This window comes from Blastomyces dermatitidis (genome assembly GCF_000003525.1).
Source record: "Blastomyces dermatitidis ER-3 genomic scaffold supercont1.9, whole genome shotgun sequence".
NCBI classification, from domain to species: domain Eukaryota; kingdom Fungi; phylum Ascomycota; class Eurotiomycetes; order Onygenales; family Ajellomycetaceae; genus Blastomyces; species Blastomyces dermatitidis.
The window spans coordinates 3,299,747-3,323,089 of NW_025544782.1; the positions used below are offsets into that span (position 1 = coordinate 3,299,747).

The 23,343-nt window shown below is 36.5% G+C and overlaps 3 protein-coding genes across 3 annotated transcripts; 1 reads left to right on the forward strand and 2 right to left on the reverse strand.

Annotated features, from left to right (window-relative positions):
* Positions 1 to 9,077: 9,077 nt before the first annotated feature.
* Positions 9,078 to 9,773, forward strand: BDCG_07829 (uncharacterized protein; the record flags this gene model as incomplete). The annotated part of the gene is made up of 2 exons (XM_045423613.1): positions 9,078 to 9,292; positions 9,557 to 9,773. The coding sequence occupies 2 exons, from the start codon at positions 9,078 to 9,080 to the stop codon at positions 9,771 to 9,773; spliced, it is 432 nt and encodes a 143-aa protein (XP_045278976.1).
* On the reverse strand, positions 9,679 to 13,272 carry BDCG_07830 (uncharacterized protein). The gene is made up of 6 exons (XM_045423614.1): positions 11,675 to 13,272; positions 11,574 to 11,610; positions 11,442 to 11,509; positions 11,006 to 11,382; positions 10,861 to 10,928; positions 9,679 to 10,763 (listed from the first exon to the last, which is right to left on the reverse strand). The coding sequence occupies exons 1-6, from the start codon at positions 11,843 to 11,845 to the stop codon at positions 10,411 to 10,413; spliced, it is 1,074 nt and encodes a 357-aa protein (XP_045278977.1). The 5' UTR covers positions 11,846 to 13,272; the 3' UTR covers positions 9,679 to 10,410.
* A 400-nt stretch (positions 13,273 to 13,672) lies between these two features.
* Positions 13,673 to 15,250, reverse strand: BDCG_07831 (uncharacterized protein; the record flags this gene model as incomplete). Its single annotated transcript, XM_045423615.1, has 5 exons — positions 13,673 to 13,693; positions 13,787 to 13,933; positions 14,004 to 14,359; positions 14,413 to 14,944; positions 15,239 to 15,250. The coding sequence occupies 5 exons, from the start codon at positions 15,248 to 15,250 to the stop codon at positions 13,673 to 13,675; spliced, it is 1,068 nt and encodes a 355-aa protein (XP_045278978.1).
* Positions 15,251 to 23,343: the final 8,093 nt, after the last annotated feature.

The window sequence follows — 23,343 nt, forward strand, 5'->3', positions numbered from 1 at the left end:
AAAAATCAAGATTACAGAGTCACAGTATCTCTAAAATACTCACTTCTCAGAGTCTTTATAATATTTATTATCAATCATGTATTTCTCACAGTGAGAGTAACACAGCTGTGATAAGTCATTGTCTTAATATCATCTAATAAATAATCAGTATATATCTATATAAATGTGAATAATTAGAAAATATACACTTAAAAAGTGTGACCAGGATGAACTCTGCTGCCACTTGAATAACATTAAGAACAGAATGCTGGAATTGATGATTTCTCTCATTGATTTCATGAACAAGGCATGTGAAGATAATCTTGAGAAATATAAGATTCTCTGACTTCTGGTAGAAACAGATCTCACAGAGAGACTCTATTTTCATTATATCAGAGACTGAGTGTTATCAAAAAGCATTACTTCAATGCATATACACTTACTACAGCAATTCACTCTCTGCACATGTGACTGAGAGTTGCGGCTTTCTCACACTGCACAGCTCTCTCTGAGATGCTGTCACTGGTTTGCAACTCACACAGCCTCTCAGTTCAGCATGCGCTGTGCATATACAGCCCTGCATGCTGAGGCCGTGTTGGTCATTATGGCCTGGCGTGATACTCATTTTTCACAGGCCATGTTTAATTTGATTGAGAGGGGGAGAGAGAATGTGACTGCTGTTTTATTTGAGAAAGAGTGAGTAATTGAATCTGTAGAAGATAATTTAATTTCTTCTATATTTGAAATTTAATTAGTCTATACTCTTCAATTTGAGAGTTTCTGAGAGTGTTTTAATAGTTTTCATATCAGCTTGAAATTAGTGATTGATTGAAGAAGAGAAAAGAGAGAAGAAAGAAATAAGAATAACTTATCTTTATAATATGAAAACAGAGAATTGCTGCAATCATTTGTTCTAGTAATAAAGATCTGTTTTCTGCATGTATCTCTGATACAGATTATATGATAACTGTATATAAAGAATATCAACAGTGCATGTATTGAATGAAGATGATATTGCTATACAACACTGTAGCTGTTTCTATACATCACTGAAAGCTGTTAATATTTTCTTTAAGTCTCTTTATATTTGATAAGTTAGTAATATATTTCAATGCACTCTCTCTTTCATTATTATCATTATTATCATTATCATTATTATCACTATTATCATCATTATCATCATTACTATCACTATTATTATTACTATTATTATCATCATTATTATCATCATTATTATTATCACTATTATTATATCATTTCTGGCTGCCTCTTCTGCCTTCACTTCTCTTCAATACTCACTGAAATTAATCATGTTATTTCTCTTCAAATATTCTGCAGTTCTGCAGATCATCAAGACGCGTGAGTGCTGTCACAGATTGAAGAGAGAGGAGAAGAAGGTATTTAAGCAAGAGAAGACAGATTATAAGACATGTTATAATGCCTTGAAGAGGCTCTGTAAGAGAGTAGAATAATAATGATTTTAAGTAACACTTCTAATAGATTTAGACTGAACTAAGTATAGAAATAATGTGAATGACATCACTCATGAGAGATTGAAGAAGAAGACAGTGAAGAGTCTCATGCAGCAGCAGTGAGATCAGGAGAAGTTCTGAGAATAATTTGAGATTAAGATGAAGAGAGAGAGAGAGAAGAAGAGTATTACTGTAAATAAGTAGTAATAGAAGAAGATTGAGAGAGTGTTGAAGCAGGAGATAAAGAAGTCAAAACTGATAAGTTTTTTATTTATTGAGAGATAATGATTTTTGATAACACTTCTGTTCTCTAATTGATTAGCAGAAGCTGGCAGAGAAGAAGGGAATTGAGGCCTTGTTCAGGTCTTGAATGCACTTTATGATTCAGAATATTGAGAAGACAGCCCTGCTCTCTGAGCATGTCAATCTGCTTGCTGCTGAAGTGAAACCCGAGGCAGCAGATCAGAAAAAGCGGGATTTTGAGATGCAGGTTGACCTGGCTGAAGGAAAGCAGTGAGAACCCTTCTCTGAGAAGGCAGTGAAGAGAGATTTTAAGATGATTATTATCTCAGATGAGGAGAAGAAGAAGGAGGAGAAGAATGAGAAGTGAATTATAAAGAATGATAAGAAGAATGAGAAAGAGAAGAAAGATAATGAGTAGAAAAAGTTTTTTTCTTTTTATATTAGTTAGTTTAGTTGTAAGTTCATAATTATTAATAATTGAAATTAATTTTGAGTTTTTAAAAATTATTGTACAAGTTGTAATCAAGTCAGGAACAATATATATATATATATATATATTTAACTATCATGATTCACAAATCACTATAATGTATAAGTATCAACATTTTTTCAACATTGATATTCACAATATTAATATATTTTTAATGATATCATCTGATAATGCAATTTAGTAACACTCTCTTTCATAATATTAATATATTTCAAGAAATATGACAGAGATTAATCAAGATTGTTTATTTACTTTTATACATTGATGATATTCAATCTGAGTTAGTACTAAAATTATAACTAAGTTAAGAAACAAGATTATTTTCTCTTATATTAATTCTTCTTACATACATCAGTGATCAGTTATTGAAAATAAATTATTATCTTTCTTAAATTATTATCATGTCTTCTGAATTCACTTCTTTTACTTCTATTGAAGATTCATAAACTCTTCAAGAAATCACTATAAATCACAAAGTCTATGTTGTTTACAATTCAACACAGAATACTCTCTTTCAATCATAATGAATAATTACTTCATTCTTCACATCTGATTCCAGGCCATGAAATTTATGGAAAACTCAACACAAATATCAAGATAAACTATGAAATAATTATCAACAGATTGTATTATAGATTACTGAAGAGTCATCTCTCTACTGCAATCACTGTAACTTCATTCAGAAACATTCATCATGAACTGATCATAGTTCTGAAGAAATTTCCTGACATCTGAAGTCATCAGAATGCAGACAATAAAAGAAAAATAATCAGAAAATTACTACTGAGCTGGTAAGTTGCTCTATCAGATAATGATTTTTAATAACACTAACTTTCTAATTTGAAGAAAATCATGTGAAAACAATCTTATATCAGTACTCTGATTTCACAACTCTCATCTGATAACTTCTGTGAACAATTACTTTGCATGTGTATATCTCTGAATCTTTCTCTTCAATTAATTGAAAACTCTGAATTCTGAACACTTCTTCAAATGCTTAATTCAAATCTTCATATTTTACATTGATTCTGTCTTCAGTCCAATCTTGAGACACACTACAAAGTCAATATGCAACATCTAGAATCAGAGTTGAAGAATCATTGAAGAGTGTCTCTCACAGTGAATGCATGAACTAGTATAAATAATCTTACATTTATAGAAGTTACATGTTATTACATTGATAAGAACTGAACTTATTAAGAGACATTAATTGAATTTGAATCATTGATTAGTAGTTATACTGAGAATTATATAACAGAGATATTAATAACTGTGATTAAAAATGACTATTGAGATATTAGTCTCAGTCTTCTTACAATTACAACTGATAATGCTGTGAATAACTACACTATGATGAAGAGCTTAGAGCAAAAATTAACTTTGTATTTCTGAAATGATAAACAAGGTCATATCTTCTGCATTGCTCATGTGATTCAACTTGTAATGCAAACACTGATAAAGAATCTTAACATTGAGATGAAGAATAATGAGATGACTGATTCTTGAAATGAGAATGAGATGAAAGTGATTACTCAAGTAACTTTTGCATTCACTTTGCAAAAGATAATGTTTTTTGATAACACTTTTTAATATTGCTTTTTGATAATGCTTTTTAATAATGCTACTGTTAATTTTGAATAGATTGGCTAATAATTTAAATATCATAGATTTGAAACATTGCTAATGTGATTTGTATCTCTTCTAAACAACAATAATGATTTCATGATATTTAACAAACAAACAAATCAGTCACATCACTGAATATGATACAGAATGTTAGAACACAGTGAAGTTCAACATATGAGATGACTGTTCAGACTCTTCAATTGTGTCAGATAATTGATCATTGAGTGCAATACTCTGATTGAGAAAAGATTCAGATATTGAAACTTTCTGATATGAAGTGAACTCAGTTGAAATATGTGATTGATTTACTGTTTCAGTTTTATAAGATAATAAAGACAGTCTCAATCACTCATACATCAATGCTGCAGTCAGCCTGATGAGTGTATAACAGTTTATTTACTCATCTTAAGAAGCAGTTGAATCACTCAAAAAGAAATTCAGTCTGAAATAATGCTATAGCACAGGCTATTGTTGCTGCAAGAGATAAACTAGTATATTACTACAGTAAAACAGAACAATCTTTTGCAGAGTACTATGCTGTAGCAGCTCTACTAGATTTCTTCTGTTGAGTTAACATCTACACTTCTCAAGATTGAACAGAGAAGAAATGAGACTCATATGTCAAATTAGTCTGAGACTACTACAATGTCAACTATCAGAGATTTGAATGAGCAGATGTTCAAGATATAGAGACAGTGAAATACAATTCTCTAGTAAGTAACAATCTTTGATAACACTTCATATCACATAGAACTATAATACTAACTTTGAAACAGAACTTGCATACATTGATTGCAACTGAAAATCAGATAAAACTACATGCTTATAAAACTGAATTTGACTGCTATTTTCAAGATGATCTGACAAATTTACACATCAAATCAATTCTAGAGTTATGAAAAATTGTTAAGAGTACATATTCAACTGTTACACTGATGACATGTGATATTCTGACAATTTCATTGACAGAGGTGAGAATGAAGTGAAAGTTTAACTCAAGTCAAGATATTTATCACTATCACTGAGAACAATTATAAGGAGAAACAATCAAGAAACTCATGATTGTAAAACATGGAATTATCAGACAGTTTAATACCTCTGATCACAGTATATCAGAGAAGTGTAGTTTTCATGAGAAAGTGAAGAATAAACTTACATAAGAATGTATTTAGTTGTTTCATGAGCATTATCAATAATCATTACTAAATTCTGATTATATAAGCAATCACTGAATGAATCAAATGAGACTGATTTTAATCTTCAGTCTCAGTCTTATTCTGATTTTGAAAGAATGATCATCTTTCACAGTTTATTCTGAAAAATTACTCTCATTTCACTGTTCTTGAATTAAATCTGATCATTTTTCACGCCATTTCTCTCAGAAATGGTCCATTTTCAGATTTTTTTGAGGCTTGGTCCTGGTGGGACTCACATCAAGAAATGTATGAGATCAGACCAAATGAGATCAAATGTGAAATTCATGATCCCGGCGGCTAGTCTAATCACTGTTACAAGGCTCTTAAAGTAGTGACATCAGTGACAGAAGAATTTCACTATTATAAGAAGCTTCTGATTATAAATATTATAGTTAATCTTCATGAGTTGCATCTTCCGCGAGAAAAAGGCCACTAAAACCCAGTTCTCATTTAACTGTAGTTGTGAGACTATTTCTGAAATTATAAAGAAGAAGATATCTATCTTCAATCTGATTAAGAGTAAGAAATCAAAGTGAAACAGTATCACTGTGTCTGTGAATATCTGTTTCAATCTTGTAAAGATCTTATGAGCTTCTGAAATAAGAAAGTTCTTACAGTTCTTTCTTCTCAATAATCTTTTCATTCTCTGTTTATAGAATGACTTCTTCTTATTTTCATTCTTCAGCATGTCTGTAAGAGCTAAGAAGATTCTTGTGAATATAAAGATAAACTATCTATAGAAATTCACAAAGCTCAGAAAGATCTGAATCTTATAAATACTAGTTAACTTCAGTTATAATAGAATAGTCTTAACTTATAAAGATTTCATCTGAATATCATCTACAGTTATTACATATTCTAGAAAATTAATTTAACAGACACTGAAGTTATACTTTATAAGCTTAATATACAGTTCTGTCTCATCTAAGATCTTCAACACACTTTGTACATGCTCAGTATGTTCTTTCTTCTTCATAGAGTATATCATCACATCATTCAGATATATTATCATGAAGATATTCAGATATGTATGAAGTGTTTTATTAATAAAAGACTGAAATACTGCAGAGATATTAGTCAGATCAAAAGATATTACTAGATATTTAAATAATCTCAGTGCAGTTCTAAAGACAGTCTTTTATTCATTCTCAGACTGTATTCACAGCTGTGTATATACATTAATTATATTCAGTTATATGAATATGACAGCTTCTGTGAGACAGTTAATCATATTCTTAATTAGAGATAGAGAATAGTGACTCTTTATTATCTTGAAGTTCAGATTATAATAGTCTATATATAATCTGAGATCTTTATTCTTCTTTTTCATGAATATCACAGAGACTTCTGTGAAGATCTGTGAAGATTGAATGAAGTCATTCTTCAGATTCTTCTTTACATAGATCTGCAAGATCTCTGTCTTATAATGAGAGAGCTTATAGATTGATTCTCAGAAGAGTTTCTACTCTTCTATTAAATCTATTATTAGATTCTTCTTATAGTGAGAGAGAAGCTCAGCTGTCTTTACTGAGCTGAATATCTCTGTGAGATCTCAGTATTTCTCTAATATCTGAAGCTCAGTTTTCATGACTGTAAGATTCTCAGACACTTATAAAGTTATTACATAGATAAGCTTGTGTTCTCTAATCAACTCTATAGTATTAACTGATTCTATCTCTATAAGTAAGTCTGCTAACACTGATCAGAAGTATAAACCTGACTTATAAATAGCTATGTACAGATTGTGTCTTTAAAGTTATATAAGTCTCAAGTACATATTATCTATAATGTCTGTAATAATCACAGTTTCTGCAAATCTTCTTCAGATTTCAGAGAGATCTTGTAATTCAAAGATAACTCTTATGAGTCTCTCAGTTCTCAGATCTGAGTTCTCACACTCTGCTTATTATAAGAGCAGATTCTCAGTTTTCATTATTTAACTTATTCACTCTGTGAGCTTTAGAAACACTACAGTGATCTGAGATTCTGAGTTTATTAATACTTCTTATACTTGCAGAGCAGTAGTATCACAGTGCAGTCTCTTCTTATAAGTAAGTATTTTTATCAGAGAAGTAACAGATTCAGATATCAGCTTTAAGACTTTTAAGAAGACTGTTATTAACTCTGTCTGTAACTTCTTAAATTTTCATTTTAATTTATCTGAACAGTTTGTACAGAGATATTCTGATTTAGAACAGATAAAGCAGAGTTTCTTTTTCTTAATCTCTCTATTATACACTCTATTTATAAGAGCTTATAAGACTCTCTCTCTCTACTTAGTAGTCAGATATAAATCTCTCTAAGTCTTATTATCTTTTTCTAATAAATCTGTTCTCTGTTATTCTGACTTTTACAGAGCTAGTCAATGATCTGCTCTCTGCAGATCTGTGACTCTTACAGTGATTTATAAGTAATGAATAAGAGTCATCAGTTTCTTCAGAGTTAAGAACTTAGAGTCTTACTTAATGAGCTTATTCTGCATGTCTTTATTCAGTCTCTTTATAAATATTATTATTTAAATCTTGTTTCAGAGCTCTGTTTTCACAGATCTCAATTCATATTATAATTTCATAAAGTACTGTAAGTAGTCTTTATCAGATTTCTTATCTCTTTTTCTAATATTAATAATTACAGCTCAGATATTCTCTGTTCAGCTTACAGAGTCTCTCAACTTATTCTCTAAATAGATTTTAAGAATAGATCAGTAGAATCTCTTATAATCATTCTTTAAATAATTCAGTCAGTTCTTAACTTCAGTGTAATAGAGATCTGTTATTATATAAATAACAGCTTCTTCATCTTTTATTTCACACAGTCAGACTTATAAGTTAATTTCAAATACAAACTTATAAAAGCTTTTATAGATTGTGATTTAATAAGTAGTCTTAAGTAATCATAGCTTAAGAAAGTTTCTTTTCAGTTTATAAGTATCTCTAAAGATTATGTCTAGAGACTCAGTTCAAGAGTGTTTACAGATAGTAAGTATTTTTTATAGAAAAATAGCTTAATTCTGCAGAAGATGCTTAAGAATATTCTTCACTGAGATTAGTTTATTTATAAGTTTGAAGAGTTTCTCTGTTACAGATATAGAGAATAATATCTTATAAGTAGTTAATAAGTTCTCTGAGACTTCTTTTATAAGAATTATTCATGATTTAAGTGACTGCTTCTGAGTGTCTGTAATAGAGTTTACAGAAATTAAAGTATATAAGTTTCTAGTTCTTTCAGTCATAACAGACAGTTGCTGACTGACTGAGTTTAAAATATAAGAATAAGTGCTTACAGATGATTATTCAGGTGTTTACAGCTTGATGTGATATATACTGTTAACTACTAGAAGTATTTACAGTAGAAAGATAAAATGTAGAAATTAAATATATAATAGTATTCAAGCTGAGTTATGAATAGTATTCATGAACTTCAGTCTATATAGTTGTGTGTAGCCAAGGGCCGCTAGCCCTATTGATTACACAAGAGATAGAAATAGAGGTAAAGGATCCGCGAGGAGCGGGATTTCTTACATACAGAAATGATGAATCTATGAAGTTGAGTTGAAATTCTCTTTCATACTCAGAGTACTGAGTAAATTCTTTCTGTGTTACTAACAATCAGGAATCATTTCTTCTCAGATGCTTTGTAAGATATTATCACTCACATGACCTGATTTTACTATTTGGGTTAGCTTATTGCTTATTTGAGATTAGCTCATGACATAATCATCAATCCAGTGTTAAAACAGCAATAAATATCTGGAGAAGCGTCTGAGCTTGCTGAGATAACTTAGATGCGTCATGGGAAGAAACATTATTTGTCCATTAAATTATTATTTGCTAGTAGGCCGTTATACACTGGCCTTACTTTTACCTGAAGTAACTCTCTATTATATGTCATGTTTGTCATCTGCTAGTTCAGCCTTTCTTCTCGAAACTAGCATTTTCAAGACCACAGCTACAAAGTAGAGTGACCTTTTGCTTATAGATAGATACCTCAGAATGCTTTCAACACGCGTTTTGAGCACTCAAAGACTTCTAACAAGTCTTCTCCCCTGTACGCGTGAGTTCAAGCTTGCTGATGCCCATCGCATTCGTCCAAGGCCGATCCACTCATCGCTTCGTGGTTTCTGCCGCGATATTGGTGGTGATGAGGAGTTTTCTTCCCTTAGTGAAGATCAACTTTAAGCAAGTTTATGCTGGTGTATATCCCACTGATTTTGCACGGGAAGCCATTCGTTTAAAGTCTACGCGACAAGAGTATTTGCTATTATCAGACAAATTCAACAGCTCAGAGTATGTCTTCTAGAATTTCTTTCCTGTTTATCTCTTCTCATGCTGACATTGAGCTGGATTAGATGTGACAAAAGGCAAAATTAAACGCCTTCGTTTCAACCGAGGACTGTCAGTGACCTCGATATTACACATACCAACTCCAATTCATGAGAGGCTTATTGAAACAACAAGAAAGGGGCTCATGAATTACTTTTTCTCGAGAAATGTTACAATGCCGTTTGTAATAGACTCAAATTCAACATTCTATATCGGTGCTGATGATAGCGATACTATCCGCCTCGTTCCTGATCTTGCCATCAGTTCTGCCTCACCGCGACCGTTCCTCGTCCTTGAAGTTGGTTTTAGTGAAACGTACGATGATATGCTTGAAACTGCTAAGATAGTGCTCTCAGAATCGCCTGCAACAAAGTTCTCCGTTATAATAAAGATCATTGAGAAGCCACTCTTTCGACCACCACTGAAACTCTCTGACTACCTCTGACATTCCTATCCCGTCGCCGCCGACAACCGAGGCCTGCTATTCATCCGATATAGACCCAGAGGGCCCGATTATGATAAATGGCTTGAGATGGGTGGGTAAGATATCCGCGTTCTGGGAAATTTGGGGAAGAGATGCTTTAGGCAATCCGCTCATCAACGAGGAGAGATTGGTAAGTAATCATCTTTTCAAACAATAAATGAAGTGCTACTAGCTGTACCTAACCCATGATTATTACAATTATAGTGGTTTTATGACTCAGATATCTATCCCCATTCTTTAAAGCTAGATCTTACAGAACTGAGTGAACCGTGTACAGAAATTGCTATTAAAAGCTCAGTTTTAACCCGGGCAATACATGAATCACGTGCTCGGTTGGCGGTTAACCGTTGCTATGAATTTCTTAACAATTGGAACCAGAAAAAGAAACAAAATTGTGCTTAGATGTAACATAATAGCACTGAGATTATAGTAGGTTTTCCGCAATTATGTTCAATCCTATATATTTTATTTAACAGGCGTCCCCCCCACACCCCCTTCTAGATGTGGAGCAGTGCTTACAGCACTACTAGAATTAGCGGAGCGAAGAAAGCATCGCGACTGTAGATAGAGAGGCAGCTAGCTAGCTAGAAATGTCTATTCAAACAGAGATCTCGTGGACATATATCATACTCTCTTCGCTTTCAGTCCGATTTGGAATTCCGTCTTTGCGGGGCTTGATGGCCGTCATGTATACGGGTTCCTCGCGGCTATGGCGGGCCCACGGTGTGCTCGAGTTCGTAGGGATCGAATGCTCGCCTGTTCGGCGACCTTGACTCCGGTTCCTCAAGTTGTTGGCTCGGCTGCTGGGTTGTTTTGATCCGCTGCGCTCTGAACTGGAGAAGAGGCTCGGAAAGAGTATCGAGAGCGGTTGTCGGATCATAGGCAGGCAGGCGCAGATTATGCCTGTGTTTGTTTCGATGGTGCTCCATATCGAGACGGGGATCGGGCTCCCTGAGGTTAGGTTAGATGAGGGTTAATTTATGACTGAGTGGCTTTTGTTGGTGATAAAGCTGAGGAAAGAGGAGAAAATGAGTAGTGGCACACTAACATGTTATATCATATACTTCCGACCCTTTTGCGATGACTGTGGTACGAATGATGCTTGTGATGCAAACGCTGCGGTTATCCCGTCAGTCCTGAACAATTTTCGCTCCCTCAATCGAATATATTAAAAGGGGGGTGGATCTCCTTACAATCCGCCAAGAGCAAAAACAAAAATAACGGCGATTTTGTCATTCCTTCTCAACTGGAGGTGCATGACTTGCCGTATCGGCAGGATCAAGATCGCCACGTCAGTCAAAATATTGATCAGCGCGTATGATAGCCAGTTAGCAAGATTTTTGATACATCGATGTGGCACTGAGCGATCCCAAAACGCATGCACGGGCGAACACTGCCAGATAGTGGGTGGGATAAATGCAATTCCCGATACTATGTTGAATGCGATAAGGACGTAGCAAGTCCAGCGGAATGACTTCTGGGCGTAAAAGACTCGGAGGTAGAGCAATACAATCGACGTTTTCGTAAGGCATAGGATCACCTTGTATAACACTTGAGCAACGAAGATCCACTGGGTAATCAAAGTTAGTAGCGAAACCAGCAAAATGAAGTTTTTTGGAGAGAGATTACTATTAATGCATCGATCCTTTCCTGGGGGGTGAGCTCATGCTCGTGTCTACCGAACCCGTGTTGCACCGCTAGGTAGAAAATTTTCGTAAGCACCCATAAATCGGTTCTTTCGAGCACATACACGCAACTGACCTAGGACATGAGCGATAGAAAATCCGACGGCAGCAGTCTGTGATCTCGTTAGAAACGTCCCATTTCAAGCAGGCGCCAAAGACACCGCGGCGTTGACCTACCAACGCTGCCACGATTACCCAGTCATCCACCCTAATTCCATTCCGAATATATCTCGCGGAAAGTCGAACGACGACAAAGAAGCCAGACACGATGATCATCACTACTGTAACGACAAATAGCCTCCATCCTCTGTTCTCATGCCCGGGGGCCGTCGGCCCGAAGTTAGCCATGCTTGGAACAGGCTCACCATCAGAGCCGAATTCGCACTCAAAATACAGGTCTACCTCCTCACGAGTTCACAGCGCCGGAGAGCAGGAAGACCAAGAGTTGATGTCGCAGGCGTACGAGTAGCAGGTCGTGAATTTCAATCCCAGTTGTCCAATTCAGCAGACGCATATGAGGGGGTTAGCGGAGGCACCGTGTGCAAGAGGCAAAGGCGAAAGCACTCCCCTAGAATAGGATTTCCCTCGTTCACGAGTCGTAGCCAGCGATGTTGGCGTTTCCAACGAAGGCAGACGCTTTTGAAAATACCCAGCAACAGTTGGATTTTGTGAAAAATATAGTCCATAACGGCAGTACAAATACTCAAGAAAAAGAGGGTCGAACCCATTTTTCTTTTTTAAACTTTGTTGATGCTGAGTCCGATGTGATGATTTGAGTAGGTTTTAACGAGCAACTATCAAACCTCAAAAGTAAGAGGCCAGAACGCAGCACCAGAACGCGTCTGAAAGGTTTAGCTCAGTAAAAAAGAGAGCTAAGAGCCAGAGAGGCGGAGAGATGTGGGGATTCAAGGTTTGACCCCATCTGATTTCCTCCCCACTCCACCACTCCACTGTCCCCAGACTCCGGGAGAGCAGATGAATTATATATTATTAGACAAAAGGGGGGGGGGGGAGGAGGAGGAGGAGGAGGAGGCGGACGGACATCAGACTCGGCGGGGATTTTCTTCAGGAAACACGATCACTTTCTTGATCAAAATCTGTTCTCAGTCAGCAATTTAGATCAATGTTCATCAGAATGGAAATGGACTTGTCGTGAAGTCTGTGAACCCTATGCTATGTCCTAGTTATTATTGCTATGTCCTATGTCCTATGTATTATTATTCCATTTCTCCGCATCAAGAAGTTCGTTCGGCTTCTGTTCTTCGAACTTTGAATCCCTAGCTTGGATTTGACTTTGTGCTAGCCTGGTTTGAATCGTTTGAAGGGGGGAGCCTCCAGCCCAACGAACACTTCAACCACATGCTTCCAGGTTCCAGGACGCAGAAGTTCATGCAACTGAGCATAAATAAAAAAAAAGGTAAATTCAAAGTCTCATGGATGATGAGTCATGCATGAATCATTAGGCAAGTTCTTCCTGGCCAGTCTTGACAACTTGTGAGCGATCATTGATTCATACATAAATTAAGCGAACCTGGCGTCTGGAGAAACCTTCATTGATGGCCCCGGCCTGCATCTGCGCCTGGCACCTACTTACCTCCCTTGATGAAAGTTTATTTTGGCTTTCTTCGTTGGTGGCACATTTGAAATAGGAAATGTCTAGTGCACTAAGAAGAAGAAGTTGATTGAGATCACCAGTGAGTGACTGCTGGTGTGGTGTGATGTAGAGTCTGATTCAACCTCAGCATTAAAATAAAAAAGAACTTTTTCTGTTCAAGGAATTAAACATAAACAAGTCGTGCTCTCTGAAACCCCAGATTTTGAGCAAATACATCACGATGGCAGCTGAAAAGTTAAAAATAAAAAATAAAATTTTCTTCCACAATTGTTTGATGTTTGAAAATCTGTCTCAGGGGTTGGGGGCAGGCGCAGACGCAGGCGTGCCACTACTATATAGGTGGGTGCCAGGCACTGGCAAGAAGCCAGCTGTCTCATAAAAGTTTATTGAACCTAGGTGGTAAGAGTCCCGGGGCCTGACAGGCTGTGATCATGATAATTATTTAACTTGTTAACATGACGGCGCTGAGTAGACGTGACAGCAGAGTCAACGCATTCTGAATGACAATATAATGAAAGTTTTTTGAATGAGCTTGCAATAGAGATACGCTCTTCTACCTCTTAGCCAGAGAGCTTATGAGACTATGATGAAGTTGAAGAGCTAGCGTTAACTTCACTGCATCACCCTCGGACTCGTATAGCCTGACAGCTGACATAAATACCAACAGATCTCACCTCCTTTGGGGGTCCATATACCAATTCCGTATGGGATATTGGTGTGTAATCTGCCGCTGACGCCTTGTCTTTAAACAATATGCATGTCTTTCCGAAAGGCACATCCTGCTCGTCCGAAGGCTTCACTGCAAACTCCAGAGTTTTGCACTGATTAACAGGGAGGCATGAGTAATAGTAGCATTTGAAGAGGAGTGAAAAAAAGTCAAGATCTTCTTACCTTCAGACTCTGAATGTGATGACGTCTAATTCCAACAAACATACCAACGACCTGGGAGACAGGCGGAGATTCAAGAGTTTGATGCGCATCAGCAACCATGTCAATATCGCCTGCTCGCCCCATTGTCCCAGATGCCATAGCGGAATACAAGACCAAGAAACGAGTTGTCGTGGAAGTAGCCATGGGCAGTGATGATCTGGTCCTGTGGCCGACTTCTGCTTTTCTTTGAAAGTAGATTTTCTGCGCTTGGTCAAACGGCAAGAAGTGCCCCGGGATCACGCTCAAGGTTCTAGCTGTTTTCTCTAAAATGACGGCACGGACTCGACCATATGATGAATTCAAGACCCAAGAAATGCCTGTCTAAAGCAATGTTAGGGTGAAAAAAAATCTACTGAGTAAGCTAGAGTACTGGCAAGATCTTGATTAGGTCCTCTTTGATATTGGATCTGCATGTCATTCGATGAAAAGGAATCCACTTCTGAAGACTGAAACATCACAGTTCGCGCGCAGAGGTCGCCTCGAACCGTACGGCTGGGACTTGACCTTGTCGCCAATGGCCAATGGGATGCCAGGCGAGCGATTTGGATTGTAGTTAACCAGACCGTTATGGATTGAATGTTCTCGTCTGCAGAGAGCTCAAAAACATCATCGTCATCCATCCACTGTCTTACTATAGCTGAAGGTGCGCCATAGTAATCGAACTTCAAGCCGGATAAGCGTTTGGGGCTCCTACTTCGACCTTCGATCCCTGTGGATGCCTGAATACGCCGCAAGCCTTTCAAGTGTGCATAAGTCTTGTAACTATTAGGGCCTCCGATGGATTCGGAGAATTCATCGTCGTACCGTAATTCATCTTTGGATATCGTATAAGATACGTGGACGCCTCTATCTTTATCCGCAAGGTTCACACGCTGGTTGGTCACACGGTTGATGTTGGATACCTAATCGGATGAAGATATCTTGGCAAGGCTAATTTTTCCTTTCGTTAGATTATATCTTGCGCTTGCTGAAGAAATGCAGTACTTACCGACTGCACACCGATAAAGCCGGTGATAGCATTGCCAGGTGGCGGTTCCGAGATTGGATGAATATCTGCATTTAATCAAAGGGGTATTGTAGCGAATGTTGCTGTGCAGCTCTGATACCTGGGTCAGAATTAGCACTACTAGGACACTGCGGCACTGAGTAGCGTAGGTAGCCCTGTAGTCCAGACAAGTGGCGATCAATACGCCTACTATCCGGGCCATTGTTTCCCGGTAAGTCGTTGAAGAGGTAGTCCTCGTGGCTGTCGTCTAGAATGCGAATTCTGTTGATCCGTCCGCCCTCGGACCATCGATTAGAAATGAGAGCTCGTAGCCGCCGTTGGATCCAAATTGTAAGGACTTTCCGTTAGCATATATCATTTCGAATCCCATCAGAGGATGTGTGTATATTGTGTTAAATAACACACGAGCCGTACAAGGGAACTCAGAAGCTAGCCACCGGGGGCCCCGAAGTCGACGATGACCAGTGGCTCAAAGTGCGACTGGAAGAGGGTGCAGGTGGCTGAAGCGTAATAATTTCCAGGACTTCATAAGTTGGGATAGAGGGTATCCATAAATGAGAATAGGCATGAAAAAAATCCATCCCTTGGGAAGGACGCTCAGGAGCGGTATGAGGATGGTTGATCAATTCACCGACCCCGAGTGATACGACTTTAAGCCGCTGAACACGATAGATTCATTAGCAATACTTGAACATCCGGGAGAAGAGGGAGATTTTACATCAAACCCTGCCACTAAACAGGGGTTTTGTGGCCTCAGGGATGCTCAAGGTGGCTCGAGCAATGCCCGGACCATGGTTGTCACCAAACCAAATAGATGGACTCGAATCGGTGAACACAAATTGAAATTCTTGTTAGCCCCTGAGATTAACTTGAGTGGCCGACGACAATTCAACCCCTTTGGTGGCGGCGTTGCGAAACCCTATTGTACGGTCAATGTCTTCAGAGAAGTATCGGGAAGCCAATTGCTGATATGAAGGGCCTGGCCCCAACTCCTAGGAAGGTTATCAAGGAGCGTGCGTAAGCTGTGCTAGCTCTCGACATACATGCCTTATTATTGTAAGGTCTTGATAATATCTCGAGTTTAAGTTCTGTAGAGAGTGGAGTGTGTCAAAGATCCGGGAACAGGGTTTTCCGAGTCATAGCAGACGAGAGGAAGACGTCGTCGCTAGCTTCAAATCATCATTGGAAGGCACGGCATAACTAGGGAGTTCAGGGATCAGCGTAGAGAGGAGAGTTCAGATCCACTGGCATCGGTAGTCCCCTGGTCTAATGTGTTCGGGCAGCGCCCTAGTAACCAATGACCAAAATCAGAAGAAGAAGCTTTGACAGACCGAGGTGATAATGGCATTCTCATTCTGTATATGACCGAGGAGTAGAGTAGGATAAGCAATTGCCAGCAGGAATCGTGGATGGATAGCAAAGCCCGTACAAAGTCCCCATTTCCAAAGCATCAACATCATGATGATCGACATAAGAAGAAAGGATAATAATAGTACGACCGTGAATGATACCTACCCCTGTGGCAGCAATTTGATCAAACGTTCGATGGAGACCTCACACCTCTGCGTACCAAGGGCGGCGACGGTGGGGGAGGGGGAAAGTAGAGAGCTGGATTCAACATCAGGCCACTAGGGATCTGGGAGCAGGATAACTCCACAGAAGGCGTTAGGCATTGCCTTCTAAGAAGAAAGTACATTTATTGTGGCCGAAATTTAGAACGAATGTGGTAGTTCTTGAGAGCTTAAATCATCAGAGAGAAAGGTAAATTAATAATAGATAGAGATGTAGGACGATTTCATGCAGAGGTTGTTGTGAGATGGTTGAATCTTATAATATCATGAGGAGCTAGCTAACTAACTAACTATACGATGCTAACTACTATCCCCTGGTCTGGCCGCGAGGCACAAGTAGCGCAATATCATTAACTAACTAGTGTAACTAGTTAACCATTAACTAGCTCAGAAGTGCAATCTAGTTTGTTGGTTACACTACGCTACGGAGTACGGAGTACAGATTCACCATCCCATCCTGTGGTTTCTCTCACATGCTTGCTCCAACTTTCTCATCCATCGATCGTCTTGATCTATCTATCTTCATATCCACTGTGGAGATGTATGTGCCCGCCCCTGGAAGAAATCCCGCTCCTCGCGGATCTCCTTACCCCTATTCTCACCACTCACTTAAGACGTTGTTCGGTTGCACGTTTAACCTTGTACAAGCTCTTATCCCCGCGTCTGGGAACCACTAACTAACTAAGCTGTTAGCTAGCTCTGAAGCGTGTATACAGAAAACTTGACCTCGCTAAGTGCGCCACTTGACCTCGTTACATAATCATGACCCCGACCTCGCACAATACTGTTGGGGGTCCCGCGGTTGGTCGGCCCTTCTACCAGCAGGCGCTGGTGGTGATTGAGCTCTTTTGCCCCAGTAGCCTACAAATACAGTAATAATCAGTTGGTAATTGACTTTCAACCTTTCAATTCACTCATTCATTCAGCTTATCAATCAATCAAAGCATGTATAGCTGATTCATAATCAATTAAATGAACAGATAAATTTATATAGAATATAAAGAGATGTTTTACAGAATTTTAAAATATATCAAGATAAAAATATTTAATAATTAATTTTAAATTAATTTTAAATTGATTCTGAATTGATTCTGAATTGATTATAGTAATAAAAATAGATTTAATCTATATATTTAAGTAATTAATAATTGATTGAAAATCAGTTAATAATCAATTCAGTATAAATGTGTTGGAGCTACTACACAAGCCCTAACCCACGTGACCCACACACATATATTTAGCTTTCACTAGCTACTAGTTAGATAATAACAACCAACCACGTTCAACCTCTCTTATAAAATGTAGCAGGCTGTGTCTAGACTGATTGTGTGACCGTGTCTGAGACCAGAATTAAACTTTACAGTTATTATATTGTCTAAAAGCATTACTTCTGATCATAATTTGTATTCATTATATTGATCTCAAATTCTGTTATTTCAAATATTAAAGATCTCAGATTCACTTTTCAAATAAAAATCTAGTCTCAGATAAAGAATATATTTGAATTCTTAGTTATATTTTTATTCTGATCTCATTATTGAAAATGATATTAAATGAAATTATGAAATTATTTCTCACTTATATAATATCATAACATAGTACTCATTTGTTGAAAATTTAACAGAGAGTGTTATTAAATATTATTACTTTTCTGAACACAGATTATAATCAATATTATTTTAATTAAAAAAAAAATATAAAATATAAAAAATAACAAAAAAAATAAAAAATAAAATAATAAGAAAAAATCACAACAAAAAAAAAAAAAAAGAAAAAGAAAGAAAGAGAAAGAAAAAAAAAGAAAAGAAAAATAAAAAAAAAGAAAAGAAAAAGAAAAAAATAAAAAATAAAAATAAAAAAAATCAAGATTACAGAGCTATAATACTTCTAAAATACTTATTTCTCAGAGTCTTTATAATATTTATTATTAACTGTATATCTCTTATAGTGAGAATAATATAACTGTGATAAGTTATTATCTTAATATTACTTAACAAATAATCAGTATATATCTATATAAATGTGAATAATTAGAAAACATACACTTAAAAAGTATAATCAGAGTGAACTCTGCTGTCACTTGAATAATATTAAGAGTAGAACACTGAAATTGATGATTTCTCTCATCAATTTCACAGATAAGATGTGTAAAGATAATCTTGAGAAATATAAGATCTTCTGACTTCTGATAAAAACAGATCTCACAGAGAGACTCTATTTTCATCATATCAGAGACTGAGTGTTATTAAAAAGTATTACTTCAATATATATACACTTACTGCAGTGATTCATTCTCTGCATATATAACTGAGAGTTACAGCTTTCTCACACTGCACAGCTCTCTCTGAGATGCTGCTGTCAGTTTGCAATTCATACAGTCTCTCAGTTCAGTATATACTGTGTATATACAGTTCTGTGTGCTGAGACTGTGTTGATTATTATAATCTGATGTAATACTCACTTTTCATGAGTCATGTTTTATTTAATTGAGAAGAAGAAGAAATGTGACTGCTGTTTTATTTGAGAGAGAGTGAGTAATTGAATCTATAGAAGATAATTTGATTTCTTCTGTATTTAAAATTTGATTAGTTTATACTCTTCAATTTGAGAGTTTCTGAGAGTGTTTTAATAGTTTTCATACCAGCTTGAAATTAGTGATTGATTGAAGAAGAGAAAAGAGAGAAGAAAGAAATGAAAACAACTTATCTTTATAATATAAAAACAGAGAATTGCTGTAATCATTTATTCTAGTAACAAAGATCTGTTTTCTGCATGTATCTCTGATACAGATTATATGATAACTGCATAGAAAGAATATCAACAGTGCATGTATTAAATGAAGATAATATTACTATACAACACTGTAGCTGTTTCTGTACATTACTAAAAGCTGTTAATATTTTCTTTAAGTCTCTTTATATTTGATAAGTCAGTAATATATTTCAATACACTCTCTCTTTCATCATTATTATTATTATTATTATTATTATTATTATCACTATTATCATCATTATTACCATTATTATCATTATTATTATTATTATTATTATATCATTTCTGACTATCTCTTCTGTCTTCATCTCTCTTCAATACTCACTGAAATTAATCATGTCATTTCTCTTCAAATATTCTGCAGTTCTGCAGATCATCAAGGCGCGTGAGCACTGTCACAGATTGAAGAAAGAGAAGAAGAAAATGTTCAAGTAAGAAGAGACAGATTATAAGACATATTATAATGCCTTGAAGAGGCTCTGTAAGAGAGTAAAATAATAATGATTTTAAGTAATACTTCTGATAGATTTAAACTGAACTAAGTATAGAAATAATACAGATGACACTACCTGTGAGAGATTGAAGAAGAAGATAGTGAAGAGTCTTATACAGTAGTGATAAGATCAGAAGAAGTTCTGAGAATAATTTGAGATCAAGATAAAGAGAGAGAGAGAGAAGAAGAGTGTTACTGTAAATAAGTAATAATAGAAGAAGATTGAGAGAGTGTTGAAGTAAGAGATAAAGAAGTCAAAACTGATAAGTTTTTTATTTATTAAGAGATAATAATTTTTAGTAATACTTCTGTTCTCTAATTGATTAGCAGAAGCTGACAGAGAAGAAGAGAATTAAGACCTTGTTCAGGTCTTGAATGCACTTTATAATTCAGAATATTGAGAAGACAGCTCTACTCTCTGAGCATATCAATCTGCTTACTGCTGAGATGAAACCTGAGACAGCAGATCAGAAAATGTGGGATTTTGAGATACAGATTGACCTGACTGAAAGAGAGTAGTGAGAACTCTTCTCTGAGAAGATAGTGAAGAGAGATTTTGAGATAATTATCATCTCAGATGAGAAGAAGAAGAAGAAGAAGAAGAATAAGAAGTGAATTATGAATAATAGTAAGAAGAATGAGAAAGAGTAGAAAGATGATGAGTAGAAAAAGTTTTTTTCTTTTTATATTAATTAATTATAAGTTTATAATTATTAATAATTGAAATTAATTTTAAGTTTTTAAAAATTATTATACAAGTTGTAATCAAGTCAGGAATAATATATATATATATATATATATCTATAATGTATATGTCAGGTCACGTGATCTGGCTTACTAATCCTTCCACTATATAACTTTTCACAAGCTAGCAACCTTTCAATCACACAAGCTTTACACCTTTCACAGGTTATAAGACCTGTTTTGTGCAAAATCACTGTTAATTTGAGATTTCTTGTCAATATAATTATTATTTGAACTACTGCTTCATTTGATACACTCTTCAGAAGTTAAAATCATCTTATTCTATCAGTATTGATGTGTTTGAGATCTTGATGATCAATAATACTACTGCTCACTTAAAAAAGAGACTTGCAGAAAATGCATCACATTTGCAAAAAAGCAAGAAAAAAGAGAATGATATTGACAAGGATTCAATAAACAAATATCAAGATAGTGGATTCAATACAATCATGCTCACACACATATTCACAATCTCACACTCTTTTCACTGAATCAGTTGCAGTTGATGATGATGATTCTTCACACTTATACTCTGCCAGTGAACATTCTTCTGAAGTCTTTGAAAGCTTCATTGAAGAACATTCTGCAACACTCTCTTGATTCAAAGCTGGTTTGAATACAGCTTCTGACACAGTCAGGCCGGCCCTCTGATCTACTCGATAGCTTGATGAAGCTGATTCTCATGAATTCAATAGTTCGGGTGAGGCAATATCAGACCAACAGATGAAACATCTCAAGATAATACTTGAGATGAACAAGAGAAAGCAAAGAGTCTTAGAACTCAAACTACAACTGGAAAAACTTCATCAACAGAGATTTTCTACAGATTAATCTCAGAATGTTAACAATCATTCTGCCATCATATCAACAGTCACATGGAATTCTAATCTCAGTGAAAGGTTGGAATTCAATCTTTATGAACTGAATAGCTGTGTTGACAAGGCAATCTCTCAATTCAAGAAAGATATCAAGAATACTGTGAGATCAAACAGTCTGACTGATACATTCAATTACATCACATGAAGCATCTTCATGAAATTGAAACTGATTGATGCACAGTATTGATATATGATAGAGAAACAACAGACTCAGAATTCTCTACAAAGAGATGATGAATGAGTATCATTCTGAGACATCAGAAACCAGTGACTCTACACATTCATCTTGAACTCCTTGAGTGCAGGTGTCAGACCATGTTTCTTCAAATATGATGAAAATCGGATTGCTTATACTCTATGAAATGCAATTAAACAGGAATACTCTGTTCTCAAAACACAGTTACACTGTGAGACAGTTCTGAAATTCATGTCTCTTGATGACACACAGGTCACCAATCTACACACATTCTTTGATAAGTTCTGGTCTGCCATTATAAAATTGAAGATGTTAAATGCTTCCCTCTCAGATGCATGGATATTTGATACCTTCTACTCAGTTCTACTCAACAATTGGAGGAATTATGTTCAGAAGAAGATAGAGGAGATACAGGATTCCAAATCCACAGCTGTGGTATTGAATGTTGATCTTCTCATGGAGGAGATCTGTTCGCAGCTTGATTCTCCAAGAGATAAAAAGAATCTGCAGAATATAGATTCTGCAGCCAACACAGCTACAACAGCTACAACAGATACAATGACTACTACACCTATCAATTTGAACAACAATACATTGAATCCAGCCCGTGGAGGCCGTACTGGACGTGGTCATGGCAGTACACAAGAGGGCTCCTGAAACCATCAGGGATCAGGAAATTCACCTACATGTCCTGATTGTGAGAGATCTCACTTTGGCACCTGTTGGTTGGCCAATTCAGACAGTGCTCTGGATAATTGGAGGATAAACAATGCTGTGAGGATAAAGGAATTCAAGGAAAAGAAGGAAAAGAACAATAGTGAGGGTAGAACTCAACTATCCATTACAGATGGATCAGACACCTATCAGATGACAAACCTCGCAGAGGTTATCAATGTGCCAGCCTGTTTTGTGGAACCCCACAAGGATCCCCTCACTATATGGGATAGTGACGCCGGATGCCACATAGCGAGTGATAGATCATGATTTTTGGAACTTATAGCAATCAATGGTCCAACAGTTCAAGTGGCCAATAAGGCCATTATGAAGGTTCAGGGTGTCGGCACTGCATCCATCTCAGTGGGTGAAAGATTGATAGAATTCAATCATGTATACTATGTGCCAGGGCTATCTGCAAATCTGATCTCCGCTGGGCTGATGAAATGTCAGGGCTATATCCACTGTGATATGCAAGTTGATGCTGGGAACTACTTTGAGTTCCTGTCACCTATCAACAGTGATATCTTCTACACCAATCTGTCCCACAATAATATTTACATCCTATCCGACAGCCCACCGACATTTCATGGGGTAATGAACAACCCAATGTATGGAGCAGTGGCATATGTGGCTGTTCTGAAACCAAAGGCAATCTCAACAGATTATGATCTGAATGCTGGATCTTTGAGGCCTTTCAGCCGCGAGGAGGTTGAACAGTTAATCAACCCTAAGGATTCAGATACTGATTCCTTTGTTATCTCACCTCCATCTCGATTATCTGCAGTCCTTCCGAAACAGCTTCCAATAGATGAGTGACATCGTCAACTTGGTCATATCGGTGAAAATAGTATATTAAAAATGACCAGGGACCCGTGATTTGGTATTGTCATTATTGGCCCGAAGAAATTATCATTCTGTGCCACA

Excerpts from the sequence above, each read along its gene's own strand:
- BDCG_07830 (XM_045423614.1), bottom strand. The coding sequence starts at position 11,845 with ATGGCTAACTTCGGGCCGACGGCCCCCGGGCATGAGAACAGAGGATGG. Across the intron at positions 11,383-11,441 it reads AAAGGATCGATGCATTAATA|TGGATCTTCGTTGCTCAAGT; the intron begins GTAATCTCTCTC and ends TTGATTACCCAG. Across the intron at positions 10,929-11,005 it reads GTTTTTGCTCTTGGCGGATT|CGTTTGCATCACAAGCATCA; the intron begins GTAAGGAGATCC and ends GGATAACCGCAG.